This window comes from Salmo salar, chromosome 21 (assembly GCF_965601325.2).
Source record: "Salmo salar chromosome 21, fSalSal1, whole genome shotgun sequence".
Taxonomy (NCBI): Eukaryota; Metazoa; Chordata; class Actinopteri; order Salmoniformes; family Salmonidae; genus Salmo; species Salmo salar.
The window spans coordinates 36,226,096-36,244,822 of NC_138311.1; the positions used below are offsets into that span (position 1 = coordinate 36,226,096).

The 18,727-nt window shown below is 46.5% G+C and overlaps 1 protein-coding gene across 2 annotated transcripts in view; it reads left to right on the forward strand.

The window, feature by feature from the left end:
• cerkl (CERK like autophagy regulator) overlaps positions 1 to 18,727 on the forward strand; it is a 99,580-nt gene that overhangs the window by 54,014 nt on the left and 26,839 nt on the right. For both annotated transcript variants that reach the window (XM_045704726.2, XM_045704725.2), the window contains exon 4: positions 11,043 to 11,106. In XM_045704726.2, the coding sequence (XP_045560682.1) occupies positions 11,043 to 11,106 (64 nt within the window). The remainder of the gene's footprint in view (positions 1 to 11,042; positions 11,107 to 18,727) is intronic.

Below are 18,727 nucleotides of genomic sequence, written 5' to 3' on the forward strand. Positions count from 1 at the left end.
ACTAGCCACCCCCCTGTCAACCTCTCCCCCTGTCTCCTCCACTAGCCACCCCCTGTCAACCTCTCCCCCCTGTCTCCTCCACTAGCCTTCCCCTGTCAACCTCTCCCCCTGTCTCCTCCACTAGCCACCCCCCTGTCAACCTCTCCCCCTGTCTCCTCCACTAGCCACCCCCTGTCAACCTCTCCCCCCTGTCTCCTCCACTAGCCTTCCCCTGTCAACCTCTCCCCCCTGTCTCCTCCACTAGCCTTCCCCTGTCAACCTCTCCCCCCTGTCTCCTCCACTAGCCACCCCCCTGTCAACCTCTCCCCCTGTCTCCTCCACTAGCCACCCCCTGTCAACCTCTCCCCCCTGTCTCCTCCACTAGCCACCCCCCTGTCAACCTCTCCCCCTGTCTCCTCCACTAGCCACCCCCTGTCAACCTCTCCCCCCTGTCTCCTCCACTAGCCTTCCCCTGTCAACCTCTCCCCCTGTCTCCTCCACTAGCCACCCCCCTGTCAACCTCTCCCCCTGTCTCCTCCACTAGCCACCCCTGTCAACCTTTCCCCCTGTGTCTTCCACTAGCCACCCCCCTGTCAACTTCTCTCCCCTCTCTCCTCCACTAGCCTTCCCCCTGTCAACCTCTCCCCCTGTCTCCTCCACTAGCCTTCCCCCTGTCAACCTCTCCCCCGGTCTCCTCCACTAGCCACCCCCCTGTCAACCTCTCCCCCTGTCTCCTCCACTAGCCACCCCCCTGTCAACCTCTCCCCCTGTCTCCTCCACTAGCCTTCCCCTGTCAACCTCTCCCCCTGTCTCCTCCACTAGCCTTCCCCTGTCAACCTCTCCCCCTGTCTCCTCCACTAGCCACCCCCCTGTCAACCTCTCCCCCTGTCTCATCCACTAGCCTTCCCCTGTCAACCTCTCTCCCTGTCTCCTCCACTAGCCACCCCCCTGTCAACTTCTCTCCCCCCTGTCTCCTCCACTAGCCTTCCACATGTCAACTTCTCTCCCCCCTGTCTCCTCCACTAGCCTTCCCCCTGTCAACTTCTCTCCCCCCTGTCTCCTCCACTAGCCTTCCACATGTCAACTTCTCTCCCCCCTGTCTCCTCCACTAGCCTTCCCCTTGTCAACCTCTCTCCACTGTCTCCTCCACTAGCCTTGCAGTACATATAACTACATATAATATGTAGTACATATAACTACATATAATATGTAGTACATATAACTACATATATGTACTACACACATTGCACACATCAACAACTGACACCCACGAAGCATCGTTACCCATCGTGCCACAAAAGCCGCGGCCCTTGCAACGCAAGGGGAACAACCACTTCAGGTCTCAGAGCGAGTGACATCACCGATTGAAACGCTATTAGCGCACACCACCGCTAACTAACTAGCCATTTCACTTCGGTTACACATACACACCTGGTTTTCATTTCCCCAATTAAGCTACTTGTATTTAACCCTCTGTTTCCCATCATGTTTTGTGTGTAATTGTTTCATGTTGCTGTGGTGTCTTTTTACGCGCTTTACTTTTGTTATGTTCCGTGTTTTTGAGCGCATTTGATTTATGTTGTGCTCTCGTTTTGGAACTTTAATAAAGTGCGCCTGTTTACATCACGCTACTCTCCTGCACCTGACTTCGCCTCTTTTACACACGCTGACAGAATTACACACCTTCAATGGATTCAGCAGGAGCAGGTAACCTGGTTAGAGGAGTCGAGGAGCGCATCCAGGAACATTCGGCCATGTTACAACATCTTGGTGCCATGATGGATCGCGTTGTCCAGACCATGGACCGCTGGGAGAGACAGGAAGTCACGGCGCCAGACCACTTCGAGGATTTCACCCGTCTCTTCAGGTCCGTCTTCGACCATCCACCTGAGGGCAGAGCGGCGGGGGAGAGGCTCTTCAATTTGAGACAGGGGACGAGGAGTGCCCAGGACTTCGCTCTGGAGTTCCGGACCTTGGCCGCCGGAGCAGGCTGGAACAACAGGGCCCTCACCGACCACTATTGATGCAGCCTACGAGAGGACATCCGACGTGAGCTGGCCTGCAGGGATGCCACCATTTCCTTCGACCAACTGGTGGATTTGTCCATCCGGTTGGATAACCTGCTGGTCACCCACGGACGTCTGTCGGTTCCATCGTCCAGCACCCCTGCTACGGTGCCCATGGAGTTGCTGCTCATAGGGAGACTGGAGGAGGAGCCATCACGTGCGCCACCTGTGGCCGCAGAGGACACACTGCCGGTTGTTGCCGTGTTGGCTCCTCTGGGAGTCGAGGCAACAGGCAGGGCACTCTGGCGTCACCCCAGGTGAGTTTGCACCACACTCATCCAGAGTCCTCTGTTGATCAACTGTTTGTGCCTGTTTGTTTCCCTGAGTTTTCCCCACATTCCCAGCATAAGGCCCTCGTCGATTCAGGCGCAGCTGGGAATTTTATCTACAGAGCATTAGCCATTAGGTTAGGGATCCCTATTTTTCCTATAGTTAGACCCTTCCCGGTACATGCTCTAGATAGTCGACCATTCCCTGTCCTCGGCTAATCAAGGAGGCCACCATCTCCTTGGCCATGGTTATGCAGGGGAATCATGAGGAGAGAATCAGTCTCTTTCTCATTGACTCTCCTGCGTTTCCTGTGATACTAGGCCTTCCTTGGTTGGCTCTGCATAACCCCACTATTTCCTGGCAACAGAGGGCTCTCACGGGGTGGTTGCGAGAGTGCTCAGGGAGGTGTGTAGGGGTTTCCGTTGGTCCTACATCCCCCCAGAATATGCCGATTTGGCTCTCGCCTTCTGTAAAAAGAAGGCGACTAAATTACCACCTCATCAACAAGGGGAATTTTGCGATAAATTTCCTGGCAGATGCTGCACTTCCCAGGAGTCACGTGTATCCCCTGTCGCAAGCGGAGACGGTGGCTATGGATACATATGTCTCTGAATCCCTACGTCAGGGGTACATTCGGTCCTCTACTTCACCCGCCTCCTCAAGTTTATTTTTTGTGAAGAAGAAGGATGGAGGTTTACGCTTGTGCATTGACTATAGAGGTCTCAATCAAATCACGGTGAAGTACAATTACCCGCTACCTCTTATCGCCACGGCGATTGAGTCAATGCATGGGGCGCGCTTCTTCACGAAACTGGATCTCAGGAGTGCATATAACCTGATGCGTATCCGGGAGGGAGACGAGTGGACGACGGCGTTCAGTACCACCACAGGGCATTATGAGTACCTCGTCATGCCGTACGGGTTGATGAATGCTCCATCAGTTTTCCAATCCTTTGTAGATTTTCAGGGACCTGCACGGGCAGGGTGTAGTGGTGTATATCGATGACATTCTGATTTACTCCGCTACACGCATCGAGCATGTGTCCTTGGTGCACAAGGTACTTGGATGACTGTTGGAGCATGACCTGTACGTCAAGGCTGAGAAATGCCTGTTCTTTCAGCAGGCCGTCTCCTTCCTAGGGTATCGCATATCCACATCAGGGGTGGAGATGGAGAGTGACCGCATTGCAGCTGTGCGTAATTGGCCGACTCCCACCACGGTAAAGGATGTGCAGCGATTTTTAGGGTTTGACAATTACTACCGGAGATTTATCTGGGGTTTTGGCCAGGTTGCTGTGCCCATTACCTCACTGCTGAAGGGGGGTCCTGTAGGGTTGCAGTGGTCGGCTGAGGCGGACAGGGCTTTTGGGCAACTAAGAGCTCTGTTTACTTCGGCTCCAGTGCTGGCCCATCCGGATCCCTCTTTGGCATTCATAGTGGAGGTGGACGCGCCTGAGGCTGGGATAGGAGCCGTGCTCTCACAGCGCTCGGGCACGCCACAGAAACTCCGCCCCTGTGCTTTCTTCTCGAAGAAGCCCAGCGTAGCGTAACTATGATGTGGGGGACCGGGAGTTGTTGGCTGTGGTTAAAGCGTTGAAAGCGTGGAGACATTGGCTTGAGGGGGCTAAACACCCTTTTCTCATCTGGACTGACCGCCACAACCTGGAGTACATCCGGGAAGCGAGGAGACTGAATCCTCATCAGGCAAGGTGGGCCATGTTCTTTACCCGTTTTGTGCTTACCCTATCCTACAGACCAGGTTCCCAGAATAAGAAGGCAGACGCACTGTCCCGGCTGTATGACACAGAGGAGCGGCCCATGGATCAGACTCCCATACTCCCGGCCTCCTGCCTGATAGCGCCGGTCGTGTGAGTTCTGGATGGGCGTGTGTACGTTCTGTCTGCTGTCCGTGACCAGTTGATCTCTTGGGCCCACACGTCTCCCTCCTCTGGTCATCCGGGGATTGGTCGGACGGTGTGCTGTCTGACTGGGAAGTACTGGTGGCCCACTTTGGCTAAGGACGTGAGGGTTTATGTCTCCTCCTGCTTGGTGTGTGCCCAGTGTGGGCAGGTGTCTCGGAGCCTTAGAGGTAAGTTACATCCCTTACCCGTTCCACAACAACCTTGGTCACATCTGTCAGTGGATTTCCTAACGGATCTTCCTCCCTCATAGGGAAATAACACAACCCTGGTCGTTGTGGATCGTTTTTCTAAGTCCTGTCGTCTCCTCTCTCTGCCTGGTCTCCCTACGGCCCTACAGACTGCGGAGGCCCTGTTTACATACGTCTTCCGGCACTACGGATTGGGGTCCCCAGTTCACATCGAGAGTTTGGAAGGCGTTCATGGAACGTCTGGGGGTCTCGATTAGCCTTACCTCAGGTTTTCACCCCGAGAGTAACGGGCAGGTAGAGAGAGTCAACCAGGATGTGGGCAGGTTTCTGCGGTCCTATTGCCAGGACCGGCCGGGGGAGTGGGCACAGAACTAACCTCTCCCCCTTTCAGTGCGTATTGGGGTACCAGCCGGTTCTGGCACCATGGCATCAGGGTCAGACCGAGACTCCTGCTGTGGACGACTGGTTTAGGCGCGCGGAGGAGACATGGGACGTGTCCATCTCCAGCGAGCCGCGCTTCACCAGAAAGCCAGCGCGGACTGTCACCGCAGTGAGACCCCGGTGTTCGCACCGGGGGACCGTGTCTGGCTCTCGACCTGTAACCTGCCCCTCCGCCTGCCCTGCCGGAAGCTGAGTCCGTGGTGTGGGGCCATTTAAAGTCCTGAGGAGGGTGAACGAGGTATGTTATAGATTACAGCTTCCCTCTGATTATCGTATTAAACCCTCGTTCCATGTGTCTCTCCTCAGGCCGGTGGTGGCTGGTCCGCTCCAGGAATCTGAGGTGCGGGAGGTCCCTCCGCCCCCTTTGGACATCGAGGGGGCCCCGGCGTACATCGTTCGTTCCATCCTGGATTCGAGGCGTCGGGTGGGGGGCCTTCAGTACCTCGTAAAGTGGGAGGGGTACGGGCCGGAGGAGAGGTGCTGGGTTCCGGTTGCAGATGTTTTGGATCCTGAACTGTTGTGGGAGTTTCACCGTCGCCGGCCGGATCGCCCTGCGCCTCGTCCTCCGGGTTGTCCTCGAGGCCGGTGTCGGCGCGCCGCTGGAGCCGTGCGTCAAGGGGGGGTACTGTCATGACTTCCGCCGAAGTCGGCTCCTCTTTTTACACGCTTTACTTTTGTTATGTACCGTGTTTGTGAGCGCATTTGATTTATGTTGTGCTCTCGTTTTGGAACTTTAATAAAGTGCCCCTGTTTACATCACGCTACTCTCCTGCACCAGACTTTGCCTCTTTTACACACTCTGACAAGTATACATATAACTACATACAATATGTAGTACATATAACAACATATAATATGTATTTACTTATAACTATGTATAATATGTATTTACGTATAACAACATAAAGTGCCTTCGTTTTCAGACCCATTTACTTTTTCCACAGTTTGTTACGTTACAGCCTTATACTAAAATGGATTCAATTTTTTACGAATCCTCAAGAATCTACACACAATTTGAAAACATTTCTACAAACCTGTTTTCGCTTTGTCATTATGGGGTCTGAATGAATTGTATTAAAAATAAAAACAGAAATAACTTATTTACATAAGTATTCAGACCGTTTGCTATGAGACTCGATGTTGAACTCAGGTGCATCCTGTTTATATTGATCATCCTTGAGATGTTTCTACAACTTGATTGGAGTCCACCTGTGGTAAATTCAATTGATTGGACATGATTTGGGAAGGCACACACCTGTCTATATAAGGTCCCACAGTTGACAGTACTTGTCTGTGCTGTTGTCTGTGCCCAATAATGTTTGTACCATGTTTTGTGCTGCTACCATGTTGTGCTGCTGCCATGTTGTGTTGCTACTGGATGTCGACCGATTATGATTTTCAATGCCCATACCGATTATTGGAGAACCAAAGATAGCCGATACCGATTAATCGGCAGTTTAAAAAATATATATATGTATATAAAAAAAAAATATATATATATATATATATATATATATATATATATATATGTTTGTAATAATGACAATTACAACAATACTGAATGAACACTTTTATTTTAACTTAATATAATACATAAATAAAAATCTATTTAGTCTCAAATAAATAATGAAACGTACAATTTGGTTTAAATAATGCAAAAACACAGTTTTGGAGAAGAAAGTAAAAGTGCAATATGTGCCATGTAAAAAAGCTAACGTTTAAGTTCCTTGCTCAGAACATGAGAACATATGAAAGCTGGTGGTTCCTTTTAACATGAGTCTTCAATATTCTCAGTTAAGAAGTTTTAGGTTGTAGTTATTATAGGAATTATAGGACTATTTCTCTCCATACGATTTGTATTTCATATACCTTTGACTATTGGATGTTCTTATAGGCACTTTAGTATTGCCAATGTAACAGTATAGCTTCCGTCCCTCTCCTTGCTCCTACCTGGGCACGAACCAGGAACACATCGACAACAGCCACCCTTGAAGCAGCGTTACCCATACTGAGCAAGGGGAACAACCACTCCCAAGTCTCAGAGCGAGTGACATTTGAAACGCTATTAGCGCGCACCCGCTAACTAGCTAGCCATTTCAAATCGGTTACACCAGACTAATCTTCAGAGTTGATAGGCTTGAAGTCATAAACAGCGCAATGCTTGAAGCACAGCGAAGAGCTGCTGGCAAAACGCACGAAAGTGCTGTTTGAATGAATGCTTACGAGCCTGCTGCTGCCTACCACCTCTCAGTCAGACTGCTCTATCAAATCATAGACTTAATTATAATATAATAAATACACAGAAATACGAGCCTTAGGTCATTAATATGGTCGAATCCGGAAACTATCATCTTGAAAACAAAACGTTTTTCCTTTCAGTGAAATACGGAACCGTTCCGTATTTTATCTAACGTGTGGCATCCCTAAGTCTAAATATTTCTGTTACATTGTTACATACAATATCATGTCATAATTACGTAAAATTCTGGCAAATTAGTTCGCAACGAGCCAGGCGGACCAAACTGTTGCATATACCCTGACTCTGCGTGCAATGAACGCAAGAGAAGTGACACAATTTCACCTGGTTAATATTGCCTGATAACCTGGATTTCTTTTAGCTAAATATGCAGGTTTAAAAATATATACTTCTGTGTATTGATTTTAAGAAAGGCATTGATGTTTATGGTTAGGTACAGTCATGCAACGATTGTGCTTTTGTTGCAGATGCGCTTTTGTTAAATCATCCCCCGTTTGGCGAAGTCGGCTGTCTTTTGTTAGGAAGAAATAGTCTTCACAGTTCGCAACGAGCCAGGCGGCCCAAACTGCTGCATATACCCTGACTCTGTTGCAAGAGAAGTGACACATTTTCCCTAGTTAAAAGAAATTCATGTAAGCAGGCAATATTAACTAAATATGCAGGTTTAAAAATATATACTTGTGTATTGATTTTAAGAAAGGCATTGATGTTTATGGTTAGGTACACATTGGAGCAACGTGTACCTAAGCGATTATATGCAACGCAGGACAGGCTAGATAAACTAGTAATATCATCAACCATGTGTAGTTAACTAGTGATTTATGATTGAGTGATTGTTTTTTATAAGATAAGTTTAATGCTAGCTAGCAACTTACCTTGGCTTCTTACTGCATTCACGTAACTTGCAGGCTCCTCGTGGAGTGCAATGTAAAGCTGGTGGTTTAAGCGTTGGACTAGTTAACCGTAAGGTTGCAAGATTGAATCCCCGAGCTGACAAGGTAAAAATCTGTCGTTCTGCCCCTGAACAAGGCAGTTAACCCACCGTTCCTAGGCCGTCATTGAAAAAAAGAATGTGTTCTTAACTGACTTGCATAGTTAGATAAAGGTGTAAAAAAAAAAAAAAAAAATTAGGCCAGATCGGCGTCCAAAAATACCAATTTCCGATTGTTATGAAAACTTGAAATATGCCCTAATTAATCGGTCGACCTCTACTCTCCAGAGATGTACGATCAGGTTCATGTCCAGGCTCTGGCCACTCAAGGACATTCAGAGACTTGTCCCGAAGCCATTCCTGAATCTTGTTTCTCATGGTCTGAGAGTCCTTTAGGTGCCTTTTTATTTCACCTTTATTTAACTAGGCAAGTCAGTTAAGAACAAAATTCTTATTTACATTGACGGCCTGCCCCGGCCAAATCCTCCCCTAACCCGGATGACACTGGGCCAATTGTGCGTCGCACTGTGGGACTCCCGATCACTGCCGTTTGTGATACAGCCCGGGCCCAGGGTCTGTAGTGACGCCTCTAGCATTGCGATGCAGTGCCATAGACCGCTGTGCCACTCGGTAACCCCTAAATTGATGAGGGGGAAAAAACTATTTAATACATTTTAGAATAAGACTGTAACCTAACAAAATGTGGAAAAAGTCAAGGGGTATGAAAACTTTTCGAAGGCACTGTATAATATGTAGTAGTGTTGTATGTACTAGTAATATGTAGTAGTGTTGTATGTACTAGTAATATGTAGTAGTGTTGTATGTACTAGTAATATGTAGTAGTGTCGTATGTACTAGTAATATGTAGTAGTGTCGTATGTACTAGTAGTATGTAGTAGTATTGTACAGTGAGGGAAAAAAATTATTTGATCCCCTGCTGATTTTGTACGTTTGCCCAATGACAAAGAAATGATCAGTCTATAATTTTAATGGTAGGTTTATTTGAACAGTGACAGACAGAATAACAACAAAAAAATCCAGAAAAACACATGTCAAAAATGTTATAAATTGATTTGCATTTTAAGGGGGGAAATAAGTACTTGACCATCTCTCAATCAGAAAGATTTCTGGCTCCCAGGTGTCTTTTATACAGGTAACGAGCCGAGATTAGAGGCACACTCTTAAAGGGAGTGCTCCTAATCTCAGTTTGTTACCTGTATAAAAGACACCTGTCCACAGAAGCAATCAATCAATCAGATTCCAAACTCTCCACCATGGTCAAGACCAAAGAGCTCTCCAAGGATGTCAGGGACAAGATTGTAGACCTACACAAGGCTGGAATTGGCTACAAGACCATCGCCAAGCAGCTTGGTGAGAAGGTGACAACAGTTGGTGCGATTATCGTGAAGGACTGAAATCCTGCAGCGCCCACAAGGTCCTCCTGCTCAAGAAAGCACATGTACATGCCCGTCTGAAGTTTGCCAATGAACATCTGAATGATTCAGAGGACAACTGGGTGAAAGTGTTGTGGTCAGATGAGACCAAAATGGAGCTCTTTGGCATCAACTCAACTCACCGTGTTTGGAGGAGGAGGAGGAATGCTGCCTATGACCCCAAGAACACCATCCCCACCGTCAAACATGGAGGTGGAAACATTATGCTTTGGGGGTGTTTTTCTGATAAGGGGATAGGACAACTTCACCGCATCAAAGGGACGATGGACAGGGCCATGTACCGTCAAATCTTGGGTGAGAACCTCCTTCCCTCAGCCAGGGCTTTGAAAATGGGTCGTGGATGGGTATTCCAGCATGACAATGACCCAAAACGCACAGCCAAGGCAACAAAGGAGTGGCTCAAGAAGAAGCACATTAAAGTCCTGGAGTGACCTAGCCAGTCTCCAGACCTTAATCCCATAGAAAATCAGTGGAGGGAGCTGGAGGTTCGAGTTGCCAAACGTCAGCCTCGAAACCTTAATGACTTGGAGAAGATCTGCAAAGAGGAGTCGGACAAAATCCCTCCTGAGATGTGTGCAAACCTGGTGGCCAACTACAAGAAACGTCTGACCTCTGTGATTGCCAACAAGGGTTTTGCCACCAAGTACTAAGTCATGTTTTGCAGAGGGGTCAAATACTTATTTCCCTCCATTAAAATGCAAATCATTTTATAACATTTTTGACATGCGTGTTTTTCTGGATTTTATTGTTGTTATTCTGTCTCTCACTGTTCAAATAAACCTACCATTAAAATTATAGACTGATCATTTCTTTGTCGGTGGGCAAACTTACAAAATCAGCAGGGGATCAAATACTTTTTTCCCTCACTGTATGTACTAGTAATATGTAGTAGTGTTGTATGTACGTAGTGTTGTATGTACGTAGTGTTGTATGTACTAGTAATATGTAGTAGTGTTGTATGTACGTAGTGTTGTATGTACTAGTAATATGTAGTAGTGTTGTATGTACGTAGTGTTGTATGTACTAGTAATATGTAGTAGTGTTGTATGTACGTAGTGTTGTATGTACGTAGTGTTGTATGTACTAGTAATATGTAGTAGTGTTGTATGTACGTAGTGTTGTATGTACTAGTAATATGTAGTAGTGTTGTATGTACGTAGTGTTGTATGTACTAGTAATATGTAGTAGTGTTGTATGTACGTAGTGTTGTACGTACTAGTAATATGTAGTGTTATAACCAGATAATGAACATGAGTAGTATCATTGCTGACTGTGCTTTGCATTAGTGAGAGGAGCTTTAACACTCATGAGACAGCCTTTTTGTACAGCTTCTATTTTCTTGATTAAAAATGCAAACAGCATGCAAGTATAAATTCTGCTTCACAGACACCACCATATGTTCATCACAGCCACGTGCCAAACTAACATTGGATAGAGTTACTAAAAGCATTTTTTTTGTGCCAGCCATTCGATTTCATCTCTCCTTCATTAACACATTAACTATTTTTTTTCTCTTGTCTTTCTCTCTTCACAGTCACTGAAAGAAAGGGCCACGCTCTCTCCGTTCTGAAAGAATCCAACTTGGACGGATATGACGGGTAGGGTTGCTTGCCACACAATCTGTTAGATGGTCTGTATAAATCCTCTCCAAAAAGTGATATCAGACAGAAAGAAAATGAACCAATACACTGATGTGTGCCAGTGCTCCCAGTACGAGAATGCAGCCGCAGCAGACTGAATTCATTCTTTAATTCAGGGGTTAGCTAGGTAAACATAAACACCACTTTGATATGGGCTTGTGTAATCAACATTGCGATATTCTAATTAATTAGAGATTTTGTAGTGGACTGTGATGGAGGGGAGAGGGAGAGAGAGAGATGCCGTGACACCAAGTCAACCCAGCCGAGGTGTGTGTCCTCTCCGGTGGGCACGGCAGGTGGCACTTTAATTACTTGTTCTGGAAAAAGTGATGAAGTACCTTCCGTCCAGCCAACTGCTGGTGTGCATGTACGTTTTACACCACAGCTCCCATGTGTCTGCATTACAGTCACAATTACATTCTCTGAGGCAGCTCCGGCCTCCTGTTAAACCAGGGATGCTGCATAGGTGTCGCTCAGCGGATCAGCACAGGCTAGTCTACACCACGACCCCACCCTTAGGATGGATGGGGAAGAGAGGGGTAGGGGGAGAGAGGGGTAGGGATAGAGGAGAGAGGGGTAGGGGAAAGAGGGGTAGGGGGAGAGGAGAGATGAAGGGGTAGGGGAGAGAGGGGTAGGGGGAGAGGAGAGATAAAAGGGGAGAGGAGAGATGAAGGGGTAGGGGAGAGAGGGGTAGGGGGAGAGGAGAGATGAAGGGGTAGGGGAGAGAGGGTTAGGGGGAGTGGAGAGATGAAGGGGTAGGGGAGAGAGGGTTAGGGGGAGAGGAGAGATAAAGGGGTAGGAGAGAGAGGGGTAGAGGAGAGGAGAGATGGGGTACGGAAGAGAGGGAGAGAGGTGTAGGAGGAGAGGAGAGATGAAGGGGTAGGGGAGAGAGGGGTAAGGGGAGAGGAGAGACACGGAGAGAGGGGTAGGGGAGAAGGGGGTAGGGGAGAGAGGGCTAGAGACGGGTAGAGATGGGTAGAGATGGGGAGAGCAGGGTAGAGACGGGAGTGACGGGGCGAGATGGGGAGAGACAGGGAGAGACAGGAGTGACGGGAGTGACGGGGAGAGGGGGAGAGATGGTGAATTTCATGGAGAGAGGGGGAATGACAAGGAGAGAAGGGGAATGACGTGGAGAGGATGTAGGGGAGGGAGGTAGGCAGGGGAGGGAGGTAGGCAGGGGAGGGAGGGAGGTAGGCAGCCAGGGGAGGGAGGGAGGGAGGCATCCAGGCAGGCGAGGGAGGCAGGCAGGCAGGGGAGGAAGGAAGGAAAGGAGGAAGGGGAAGGAGGTAGGGTGGGAGGTATGCAGGAGAGGGAGGCAGGGGAGGGAGGGAGGCAGGGGAGGGAGAGGGGAAGGAGGGATGTAGGTAGGCAGGGGAGGGAGAGGGGAATGAGGGAGGTAGGTAGACAGGGGAAGGAGGTAGGCAGGGGAGGGAGGGGGGGGGGAGGGATGGAGGGAGGGATGTCTGGCTCATGCTCTGCTAGGCAGGTCTGATATGAGGGACAGATGGAGCAGGTGAGAATGATGACTGGTGGAAAAGCTGAGCTCAGGATCCTGCTGTCTGTCCTTCTTTCACAACCTCATTACTGTGGCCCACATATAATAGACAACCAATATCTCAGCAGACATTATAAGAAAACATCTATACCTCAGTAGGCATTATATGGAAAACGGTATACTGTTTAATGTTTGGCTGTTCATGTGGATTTATGGTCGATATTCAGACATACACTACTGTTCAAAAGTTTGGGGTCACTTAGAAATGTCCTTGTTTTTGAAAGAAAAGCAACTTTTTTGTCCATTAAAATAACATCAAATTGATCAGAAATACAGTGTAGACATTGTTAATGTTGTAAATGACTATTGTAGCTGGAAACTGCAGATTTTTTTGAATGGAATATCTACATACAGTTGAAGTCGGAAGTTTACATACACCTTAGCCAAATACATTTACACTCAGTTTTTCACAATTCCTGACATTTAATTCTGGTAAAAATTCCCTGTCTTAGGTCAGTTAGGATCACCACTTTATTTTAAGAATGTGAAATGTCAGAGTAATGGTAGAGAGAATGATTTATTTCAGCTTTTATTTCTTTCATCACATTCCCAGGAGGACAGAAGTTTACATACACTCAATTAATATTTGGTAGCATTGCCTTTAAATTGTTGAACTTGGGTCAAACGTTTCGGGTAGACTTCCACAAGCTTCCCATAATAAGTTGGGTGAATTTTGGCCCATTCCTCCTGACAGAGCTGGTGCAACTGAGTCAGGTTTGTAGGCCTCCTTGCTCACACATGCTTTTTCAGTTCTGCCCACAAATTTTCAATAGGGTTGAGGTGAGGGCTTTGTGATGGCCACTCCAATACCTTGACTTTGTTGTCCTTAAGCCATTTTGCCACAACTTTGGAAGTATGCTTGGGGTCATTGTCCATTTGGAAGACCAATTTGCGACCAAGCTTTAACTTCCTGACTGATGTCTTGTGATGTTGCTTCAATATATCCACATCATTTTCCACCCTCATGATGCCATCTATTTTGTGAAGTGCACCAGTCCCTCCTGCAGCAAAGCACCCCCACAACATGATGCTGCCACCCCCGTGCTTCACGGTTGGGATGGTGTTCCTCTGCTTGCAAGCATTTTTCCTCCAAACATAACGATGGTCATTATGGCCAAACAGTTCTATTTTTGTTTCAACAGACCAGAGGACATTTCTCCAAAAAGTACGATCTTTGTCCCCATGTGCAGTTGCAAACCGTAGTCTGGCTATTTATGGCGGTTTTGGAGCAGTGACTTCTTCCGTGCTGAGCGGCCTTTCAGGTTATGTCGATATAGGACTCGTTTTACTGTGGATATAGATACTTTTGTACCTGTTTCAACCAGCATCTTCACAAGGTCCTTTGCTGTTTTTCTGGGATTGATTTGCACTTTTCGCACCAAAGTACATTCATCTCTAGAAGACAGAACGCGTCTCTTTCCTGAGCGGTATGACGGCTGCGTGGTCCCATGGTGTTTATACTTGCGTACTATTGTTTGTACAGGTGAACGTGGTACCTTCAGGCGTTTGGAAATTGCTCCCAAGAATGTACCAGATTTGTGGAGGTCTGCAATTTTTTTTCTGAAGATCTGATTTCCCCCTAGCTGATTATTGTATGCTGCCGGCTCTGATCGTAGTGTAATGATAAAGGCAGGGAGAGTGAGCTCGTCTGTGGTGGTCGGCGAACCCTCAACCTTCTGGCCCGTAGCCCTGCGTGGCATCGACGAGTTATTGTTGTTTGTGGTCGTAAACATTATTTTGAGTTCATTCTATGAGGGGGGAGGGTAATGTAAAGGGAGGGTAATGTAAAAATATTTGTAACTTTTGGGACGGGGATGCTTTTTTTTATGACGCCTTGAGTTGGACCAGCCCTCCCCCCAGTAAATTTAGATATTTCCCTTATCAAAATATATTTTTTTTCTATTTGCATGGTGAAATCATTGGGTAAGTCCGTGAAGATTCAAGATAAGCTACTTAACCCAATATAGCCTTGTTTGGTTGTTTGTAAAACAGGATAATCTTTAAGCAGGGAAGCTGTGGTAATATAATACAAGTGTCATGTAACGTCAGATTTATTTGCAATATCACTCAAACTAGTCAGAGACAGGCCTCATAACATGCACTTCATGTCACAACCTGGTTGTACAGGATTCACACAAGGCATATTTCACACCATATTTGTAAGTTATTGGTTGTCTGTTTCAACGGAGTTGGCTTTTCAACAAGGTTTTGTTAGAGCTCTGTTCTACTTTGGTTAGAGAGGAATTGTGCCTAGCTATATAGGAAGCTATCACAGACTGTGTGCAAGACATATCAAAGAGGTGAAGGCAATTTCCCAAAGAGGACTAGGTGTTATAGAGTCATCCACTTTAGGAGAAGCTTTCTGTGTGGTAGAAATATTCCCTATAGAGGATGAGGTGTTATATATACAGGGTCCTTCACAGTGGTCTTGTCAACACCATGTTAAATTAATCACAGATTTCTTCATTAATAGACAATAAGTCATTCATTATTTCCTCTATAATATACAGGAGCTGTTCTCTGCATTTAATGAAACTAGTCTATTTTAACCTGTTCCACTAATTCATACCGTGTCGGACAGTGTGACATCCCCAGTCCCTGTTACATGGGTTATGACCCAAATGGTACACTATTCCCGGTATAGTGCACTACTTTTGACCATGGCCCATATGGCTCTGGTCAAAAGTAGTGCACTATAAACGGAATTGGGTGCCATTTTGAGATGCAACCATGGAATCATAGAGTGTGTAACACAATAGGAATGTCAAAGACGTGGTGGCGCTATCGTAGGCTGCTGCTACATGTGCAATTATTTCCAGATCACATATTAATGTTAATTATCAGCACCTCAAATTAAAACCTTGTATTTATCCACAAATCTTTACTCCGGTATACAACTTTTATTAGTGCCTTTCTGACTGGGGGTGACAGACAGGATGAGGAGTGTTTACTGGGGAGCCTGTGTTCTTTAATAGAGGGATGTGTTGCCAGTGTATAACCAGATAGTGGCAGAACATAAAGGAGAATAATGTGACATTATAAAGCATTGGAACCTGACTATATAATCTGTATACAACCTAATCTGACTTTGTCATACACTGTGAAGTGGGCCTCATCAGCTCAGCATACAGTATGAAAGCCCAATTTCTGTCTCGTGTTTGTTTTTTCAGTGAGTAAAACATAGAAATCTTGAATCTAACAATCTATCCAAGGAAAGCTAGAATTTTACAAAATGTTGCTACATTTTATTACTTAGCACTGCTTAGTAAATTACAGCTCAATAGCAAAACCTTACTAACAGGCATATAATCCAACGGGAGGGGCCAATAAAATAACATTTTACACAGTATAATCACCCTTTAATTACAACTAGCCGTGGATTGGAGGCTAAACTAATCTTTTTAGAAACAGTAATATAAGGTATTGTTCAAAAGCATTTCTGAAATGAACTATAATAAGCTTTCCTCCTCAGTCAGTGTTCATGTATTAGTCATGTGCTTATAGGAGCTTAGTAGGCTCAGGCTCAGACAATTTTAATGAATTATTTTGCAGCAGGCAGATGACAGATTGCAACCAATTCCTTAAAAAGAAAAAAACATTAAATTTGCCTATTTCAATGCTGCATCCATAACATATTCTGACTGTTTAATACATTTAATGAGAATTATCCTTTCAAATAATCAACATAGATTTGACTAAAATACTAGATAGTTCTAGGTCAACCAGCATCGTAATAATAAAATAAAATTGTATTGGTCACATGCACCAATTACAACAGGTATATACATTACAGTGAAATCCTTACTTACGATCCCGTTCCTAGCAATGCAGAGGTAAAAAGTAAGAAACATATTTGTTAAATAAAAAAGGACATAGTAACGCAATAAAAACAATAGCGAGGCTATATACAGAGTACCAGTACCGGGTCAATGTGCAGTGGTACGAGATACGGTAGTTGAGGTAATAGAGTATGTACATGTGGGTAGAGGTAAAAGTGACTAGGCAATCAGGATATATAATAAACAGAGTAGCATCAGCGTATGTGAAAGTGTGTCTGTGTGAGTGTGTGGTGTCAATATGCTGGTGTGTGTGTTGTGTGAGTATATGTAGTGTGTGTTTTGGAGTTTCAGTGTACTATGTGTGAGTGCATGGATAGAGTCAGTGCAAAAAAATGGCGCTAAATAAATAATAAAGGGAGGCAATGTAAATAGTCCTGGTAGCCATTTGGTTAACTGTTCAGCAGTCTTATGACTTGGGGGTAGAAGCTATTCAGGAGCCTTTTGGTCCCAGGTTTGGTGCTCTGGTACCGCTTGCTGTGCAGTAGCAGAAAGAACAATCAATGACTTGGGTGGCTGTCTTTTTTTGGGCCTTCCTCTGACACCGCTTGGTATAGAGGTCCTGGATTGCAGGGGGTTCGGCCCCACTGATGTTCTCGGCTGTACGCACTACCCTCTAGTGCCTTGCGGTCGGATGCCGAGTAGTTGCCATACCAAGCGGTGATGCTGCAAGTCAAGATGCTCTCAATGGTGCAGCTGTTTAACCTTTTGAGGATCTCAGGGCCCTTGGCAAAACTGTTCAGCATCCTAAAAGGGAAGAGGTGTTGTTGTGCCCTCTTCACGACTGCGTTGGTGTTTTTGGACCATGATAGGTCCTTAGCGATGTGCACACCAAGGAACTTGAAGCTCTTGACCTGCTTCACTACAGCCCTGTCGATGTGAATGGGGGCATGTTCTGTCCTCTGTTTCCTGTAGTCCACGATAAGATCCTTTGTCTTGTCCACGTTGAGGGAGAGGTTCTTGTCCTGGCACCACACTGCCAGGTCTCTGACCTCCTCCCTATAGGCTGTCTCATCGTTGTCTGTGATCAGGCCTACCACTGTTGTGTCATCAGCAAACTTAATGATGGTGTTGGAGTCGTGCTTGGCCATGCAGTCGTGGTTGAACAGGGAGTACAGGAGGGGACTGAGCACGCAACCATGAGGGTCCCTGTGTTGAGGGTCAGCGTGGCAGATGTGTTGTTGCCTACCCTTAGCCCGTGGGGGCGGCCTGTCAGGAGGTCCAGGATCCAGTTGCAGAGGGAGGTGTTCAGTCCCAGGGTCCTTAGCTTAGTGATGAGCTTTGTGGGCACTATGGTGTTGAACGCTGAGCTGTTGCCAATGAACACCAATCTCACATAGGTGTTCCTTTTGTCCAGGTGGGAAAGGGTAGTGTGGAGTGCAATAGAGATTGCGTCATCTGTGGATCTATTTGGGCGGTAAGCAAATTGGAGTGGGTCCAGGGTTTTTGGGATGATGGTGTTGATGTGAACCATGACCAGCCTTTCAAAGCATTTCATGGCTACAAATGTGAGTGCTACGTGGCGGTAGTCATTTAGACAGGTTGCCTTGGTGTTCTTGGGCTAAGGGACTATGGTGATTTGCTTGAAACATGTGGGTATTACAGACTCGGTCAGGGAGAGTTTAAAAATGTCAGTGAAGACACTTGCCAGCTGGTCAGTATGCGTCCTGGTAATCCGTCTGTCCTTGTGGCCTTGTGAATGTTAACCTGTTTAAATGTCTTACTCACATTGGCTACGGAGAGCGTGATCATACAGTCGTCCGGAACAGCTAGTGCTCTCATGCATGGTTCAGTGTTGCTTGCCTCGAAGCGAGTATAGAAGGCATTTAGCTCATCTGCTAGGCTCGTGTCACTGGGCAACTCTCAGCCGAGTTTCCCTTTGTAATCTATGATAGTTAGCAAGCCCTGCCACATCCGACGGGCATCAGAACCGGTGTAGTGGGATCCATATTGACACTTTGCATGTTTGATGGTTTGTTGGAGGGCGTAGCAGGATTTCTTATAAGCCTATGGATTAGTGTCCCACTCATTGACTCTAAACTTTAGCTCAGTGCGGATGTTGCCTGTAACACATGGCTTCTGGTTGGGATATGTACGTACGGTCACTGTGGGGACGACGTCGTCGGTGCATTTATTAATGAAGCCGGTGACTGATGTGGTAAACTCCTCAATGTTATTGGATGAATCC